At 47.0% G+C, this 6,851-nt stretch overlaps 1 protein-coding gene across 1 annotated transcript in view; it reads left to right on the forward strand.

The window, feature by feature from the left end:
- The window catches only part of LOC104158525 (tetratricopeptide repeat protein 7A-like), a gene marked incomplete at its 5' end in the record, with an annotated part of 57,224 nt that extends 53,589 nt beyond the window's left edge, over positions 1 to 3,635 (forward strand). The window contains one exon of the mRNA XM_009696199.1: positions 3,414 to 3,635. Within this exon, the coding sequence (XP_009694501.1) occupies positions 3,414 to 3,635 (222 nt within the window). The remainder of the gene's footprint in view (positions 1 to 3,413) is intronic.
- Between the last annotated feature and the right edge of the window lie 3,216 nt (positions 3,636 to 6,851).

Raw genomic sequence — 6,851 nt, forward strand, 5'->3', positions numbered from 1 at the left:
CTTGTATTTATACTAATTGCTCATCTTCCTGAGATCTGACTTTATGAAATTATGCATGCACACCAAGCAGATGAGTTTCCATAGAAACTCAGGAACTGAACTTTCATTAGAAAAATCTTTTTTTTTTAAAAAAAAAAAATCTTCCAGATAAAAATGCAAATTGCCTGTCAGTGGGTGGCTTTCTGAATTTATATAGAATTTTTTTCTTTTGCACTGTAGGCAGATTCCAGCTGGACCTACATAGCAACAACATGCAGGCATTGTTTATAGCAAGCCAGACTCCATGGGGAAATAAGAAATTCAGTAGCAAGGAGAAGCTCTCAAGTGCAAATACCTCAGGGAAACAAAAAACTGAAGTGCTCAGTGCCACGTCTTTATGAGGCTTGGGGATTGTGCATCCTACAGCTCTCAGAAAATGCTTGTGGTTTGCAAGGAGCAGGGTGAGGAGGAAGGGAGAGAGGAAACCCGAAGCAAGAAACTCTCCTGCACACAGAATTAATGATGTTCAACCTGTCCTTTAAACATCCAGCAGCATATTTCTGCCGGTTCAGTTAAGCCTCACTGGAAAGGCTGACACCATCTGTCACAGCTCACTCAGGGCGAAGGAGTAGGTCTCTGTGCTGGGGTTTGGGAACATTGGCAGGACCTGGCTTGGAGAGCGGGTTGGCCACACTCTGACCTCTGCTTGGGCTAAGGCCTGAAGCCCAGTGTCTTTTGCCCACACCACAGGGAAATCCAGACACGTGGGCAAGAAGGGGAGATGGGGCTGTTCCTGGTCAGAACAAGAGGGAAGCAGGACGGCGGGCATGCCTGGGAAGGGCCAAGGACCTGGGCAGCCTTTGGCACTAGCAGTTGTGCATGTAAGCAAGGAGGAGGCAGGAAATCTTCACCTCCTTTAGCAAACGTTTCCTCCTGCATTTCTCCCCAAAAACACATAGCAGTTTTTCACTCATGCAGTATACTGCAGCATCGACAGGAGGCTTTCCCCTGGCTTTGGGGAGCCTGAGATCACCCTTTCTGAGGGTTCACAGATGTTTTTTCAGCTAAACTGGCATGCTTGAAAGCATTGAATACCGACAACCAAATGTTCACGTGTGCTGCGCTTACTGGTGGGCGTCAGCTTCAGCATCTCCCCCAGGTGAACGCAGTACTTGGGGTTTGCCTGCAGCCTTCTCCCAGTGCTGCAAAGCAGCTGCAGGGATCTCAAGCACAGGCAAAATAAATGCAGCGGCTCCGCACTGGGGAGCCAGCGGAGCGGAAGCCACACCAACCTCTGATCCTTGACCAACAAGGGTGCTGGGGCAGACAAGGGAGCTGTGCCGCACGAGCAGTTTACGACGAGGTGGATTTCACTGCAGCATTGTTGAGAGGCGTGAGATGTCAGCCGGGGAGGGAATTCCCCTCCTAGTTGGAGAGGGATGACAGGCAGCAGCTGCACCAGCTCGCTGGCCCCTGTGCCTCCAGGGCCAGCGGCCCTCCGGGAGCGTCGGGTGGTTTGATGCCGCTTAGTGTCAGGGTGAGGACAGCAATGGGTCCCCCGCCACCAGAGAGCACAGTCAGCTCTGCTCGGTCAGCACAACAGGAAGAGTTTTTAGGAAGAGTGGTTTTTGTGGTTGAGAACAAACTTGAGCTGAGATAGCTCCCATCTATTCTTGGCTCAGCAGCAGATTTGCTATGGCCACACTACTTGCCCTTTCTCTGCCTCATTATCCTTGTCAAGTGAGTGACTCAAATTATAATTGCACAGATTCCTTCCAGTCTGTCATTATGTGCCTGCAGTCATCTCTGGGCAGCTACCTCCAGAGGAGCTGGCCTCTCCCATCGGGGTACCTCTGTGCCACCTGTGCCTGCTCGCAAGGTGACAGTAAGATTAGGCCCCATTGCCTTGCCATTTTCCAACAGAGAGAGAAACTGAAAGAAAAAACATCTCTAAATGATCAGATTTGATACTGAGTTGATTACTCAGGTCAAGGTTATGGGCAAGAAAGAGGCAGTGAAACTTTTCACGGTACTGCTGATACTTGACTAAATGGGTGTTTCTTAATTTTTCTCTCAGGCAGAGTAATGTGTTTCTGTAGGTAATAGTACTGTCACTGGCTGTTGGGTCTTAGTCGTGCCGATGCACCCTGGGTCTAATGGAACTTTTGGAAAAGCAAACAAAACAAGACAAAGGAAAAATCTTTACTAGTTCCAAAAGCATCACCATTCTTATGAGAAATTTACTTGGGTTCTAGTTGTGAGAGATACCAGGTTTCTTACGTCTTTTCGTATCAACTGAAGGCAATTAGACACATTAAAGATTCATCTAATGCTTTTCTTTATATATATGCATCCACATAACTACGTAGACCTCGGAAAAGCATGAAGTCAAGCAGTCATCTCACTTTTCAGCATTTCCGCGGGTGAGCGCAGCCAGAGGCCATGCAGAGCTTGGCAGTGACATGAAAGTGTTGGCTGCTTCTTCCACAGCCCACACCTGGATGAAGCTGGTGGGAGGTTCGTCCTGGTGTGTGCACCTTCAGGAGGAAGCAGAAAAATGCCACCAATGCATTGTGGCCTGCAAAGCCCACATGCCCATCTGGGCTCTGTGCGGTTGACTGCTGTATAATTAAAAGGGAGCTTGGCTCATTAGATGCTTTGTGGGTTCAGACACATCCATGCGAGTCCTATAGGAAAACATGTTCTTCCTACCACTTCTTTCATCCTCCCTCTCCTGTTCCTTCCAGATGGTTACACCCACTTGTGTCTTTTCTTACCCTAAGGACAGCTTTTTAAACAAGGTTCCTCCATCCTTCTCCTCCCCCATACTGCTTTAGGATCTGCATTGGAGTGCAGGAGGACAGAGGGCCCCATGCTGTTACATACAGCCTGCCCTGAGAAGGCTGGAAGGGGACCGTGTCCTTCTAGACCCATTTGTTAAGAAGAAAGATCTTCTTCTATGGTCAGGATGTAGGAGCTGAGAGACTTTACCTCAGCCTCAGCTGGATGTTCCAGATGTGCAAGAGTTAATTTAGATACTGGGTGTAATTGAACCTGTGTATATTTTCCTGGGGATTAGAAGCCACTGTAAGGAGAGAGGAAGGTTTAAAGGGTCCTTAGCCTTTCCTCTATATAGCACCAGTATACGCTCTCCCAGTAACACGCAGCAGGAGCACTTGCAGAGCTGGATCAGCCCCTGCTTAAAAAAAATTATTTTCACAATTGTTTTTTTTTTAAAATTACACATCGCAATCAAGAAAAAGCAGAACTTAACAGCTGATTGCTTCTCTTCTCCAGAAATAGATGGAGATCTGCCCCATAGGACTCCTGTGCCTGCACTTATACATCTGCCCAGGTCACTGGGAGCTCGGGGCACTCCATTTCTTCCTCTGTTTTGTGCTGTTGTTAACTGCTGGTCTCTTGTTTGTTGACAGGGCCTGGTGCTGAGCAGACTTGGGCGGAGGGACCTGGCCCAGAAAGTCCTCAGAGATGCCATCCGGATCCAGACCACCAGTCACAAGGCCTGGAACAGCCTTGGAGAGGTCTTGCAAGCTCAGGGGAAAAACGAAGCAGCCATCGAATGCTTCCTTACTGCTCTGGACCTTGAATCCAGCAGTCCTGTCATCCCGTTCACTGTCATACCCAGGGAGCTCTGAAGCTTTGCCCTGCAGCTAAGCACCTTCATTCTGTGGACAGACACCAAAACCAAACAAATAAACAAAGAAAAAGCCCAACGGAAAAGTGCCATTGTATCCTGGAACTGGGCAAAATAATTCCAGGATGGGTCTCACATCTACATGCTTAGCAGAGACAAGCCTAACTGCGGAAGAATTTGCAACAGGCAGACATAGAGAATGCCCTTTTCTTCACAGGTGCCTGGCTAACCTCCTGTTCAAGTTGATAGCAAGGCTTATTTCAAAGTGTTGGTTCAAGGTGACTGTCTGTAGAAAGATCATGCTAGAGTACAGCTGTTCAAAGCACTTGCACCTTTCAATTTTCATTAAAGATAAAAAACCCCAGCCCTGAATTAAAGCCCAGACTTGCACTAAACAGGAGTAAATGCGCCAGCTAACTTGACCAAGTTGTGCTTAAGCATGTGGCTGCCTCGATACAGATCTGACAGGATAGGAATGCCAATTAAACCATATAGGCATGCAGTCTAGGCTGTTTACAAAATTATTTCAGCTATTTTGATAATCCTTTTTCCTGCCTTGCTCTTATATACTGCATATGCTCACTATATTTAGTGTGGCACTTGGCTAGACCAATTTAAATTAAAAATACTTTTTTTTTAAAAAAGCTGCTATTGCAGTATGAATCACAAAAGCAGAAAGACCAAAGACCAAATCAGTTCACACTTGAATTAGTATTAAAAACATACATATCTCTCCACGTACATATTTATTGAAAGGCCTTACATGAAGTAGCTAATTATAAATACTGAGCTTCATTCTTATTAATCACCTATTGCATCACTTTTAGTGAGGAATACAGTGGTTACCACTATATAGTGGCTGTGCTCTACTGCATTACCATTCCTGGCACAAAACATTTTCATATCCGTCTTTTCATGATACAAAACACAGCAGCAGTCTTTTAAGGGAAAGTATGCTGAAGGCAGCATGTGTAGATACTAATTACTTCTTTCTTAAAACCAAATCTTTGGATTGTCTGTAGAAATTTCACATTAGAGGTACGGCGTTGAGCCTTCAGCAGAGTGGGATCATTTTGCATGTCGTATCAGATGTAAGAGCGAAGAGCTTCTAATCTGCGCAGCCTCCCCAACGGCTGGCATGGCCAGGGCGGGGGCTGCAGCTGGCATAGCCCCTGCTAAGCTGCTCCTTAGCTGTGCGTGACCCCCCTGGGGCCTCGGCAGCGAGACAGAGCCGTACCGTGCTATCACACACAACACACCAGGGCCAGCCCTGGCCAGACCCATCCCAAGATGAAGATGATGCAGAAATGAGCTGCGGGCACTTTTCTACACAAAAGATTGGGGCTCTGCAGCCGTTTCTGTCCAAAGAAGATTTGTGGCCGTTTCATAAGTAGGTTTGCACTAAAACACACTTTGTACTATAATTCTGCCCAGTATTGTGATCTGCAACTAGTTCATTCCAGAAATAATAATATCCTCAGGCAATAAATGAGCAGAGGGTTATCTCTTAAAGAGCCTGAGGCTTTGGCAGCAGACTTGAAGTCAGCGTTGTTTACAATTAGTTGGAAATCTGTAGGCTAAGGGAGAGGTGGGCCCCTCACCCTGCTCCCAGACCACACCACTGCAGAGCTCCTGCCCCAGCCCAGGGTAGTACACTGCCCGCGGGCTCCTCGCAGCAACCTGCTGCACGCCCAGGCCAATATTTTTATTTTTTTTTCCCCATTAAATCATGCTGGTGCAATAGCCCGGCTTATTCATCACCCACAGGCACCAAACGGGGCCTTTTAGGCCAGAGGGTTTCCAAGGAGACAGTGTTACCCGGCCGCATTTCTCCTCTGCAATAGCACCAGCAGCAGAGGAAGGAGTAGGTGTTAAAGTACCAGAATTAAGTGAGTTTCATAAAGACAAGAAGATGCAGCAGAGACCCATTTTGCTGTGAAGGATGCTATGAAGTCGGCTTGCTCTGCACTGCAGGTGGGAAAGGGGGAAGGGGAGGGGGAGAGATGTTGTTGTTGACATACATAATATGTAAATTGTTACCTAGCTGTTTTAAACCCAGTTCCACGGTCAGATGCAATCTGACAATAGACTTAAGTAGATATATAGAGATAGATACTATATTCCGCTATTTGTTCTGCTCCACAGTTCCCAGGGTGGGTGCGAGCCTTCTGTGTAAGACACAAAAAAAGAGTCAGTGTGGTCTGACATCACCGCTTTCTTGTGCAATGTATATCTATAAAGCGCTGCCATAGCAACTTCTGTGTACTGGACAGCTATTTGAGTTCAAGCTATGCCTCCACCTCTGCGACTGTGGAACCGCTTTAAGAGGTCTGTAACGTCACTGGTCTGTGACCTGGCAGGAGGGTGCATGTTTCCCAGCAGCAGCTGAAAAGCAAACACTCACAGACCCATTTACTTCTGCACACGTAGCTTGTAAACGACCACCAGCCCATCACATTTGTTGTTATCAGACAAACTTCATCTTGGCGATAATCAGACTTGCCCCAGCAGTCACCTTGCTAGGAGAGGCGCAAACATGCACGAGTACTTTTGAGTTCAACCATTCTGATGTTGCCAGGGTGGTCCCCTATTTGTCGTGTGCATTAACAAGTGTTCCCAGCATTGGCATTGCAGTCCTAAGAGCCTCTGCTTCAGGTGTGGCAAGGAAGGCGTACAAAAGTAAATGCCATCAGCATCAGTGGGAATTACACAGGTAAGGTACCCTCTACCAGCACAGCACACCGCAGCCCCTACATCAATTGCAGACACAGTACTTTGCATGCATACTGGACTCCATCCCAGGATTTGCTGTGTGCTTCCCAGAGGATACGAAGCACTCGTTGGCTGGAGGGGTGTTACATTCACCTGAAATGCTCTGTATAGTGTAGGAAAGAGGGCAGTTGTTGCAGACTTGCAAGTATTTTGGGGGTAAATCTAGCTACCTTTGTTATTAGTGCCCACCAAAACAGAAACCTTCCCAAGCTTACATGCTACCTCTGTTATTCAGCATGGATTTTGTTCATGCTTCCAGGCACAGAAAAACAAAGACCACTACTTCACATAAGCCTATGCATTGTAGTATTTAGATAGCAGCATTGGTAAATCTAATAGATGACTTCCCTGAGCTCAGTAAGTAATACCTCTTTGTACAGCAGGGAGCCTGGCATGCTTAATGCTCAGGGTTTGAGGCTAAGAACGTAAAATTTGCATCCCATCC

The sequence above is a fragment of the Cariama cristata genome, unplaced genomic scaffold (genome assembly GCF_000690535.1).
Source record: "Cariama cristata isolate BGI_N322 unplaced genomic scaffold, ASM69053v1 scaffold27772, whole genome shotgun sequence".
Classification (NCBI taxonomy): Eukaryota; Metazoa; Chordata; class Aves; order Cariamiformes; family Cariamidae; genus Cariama; species Cariama cristata.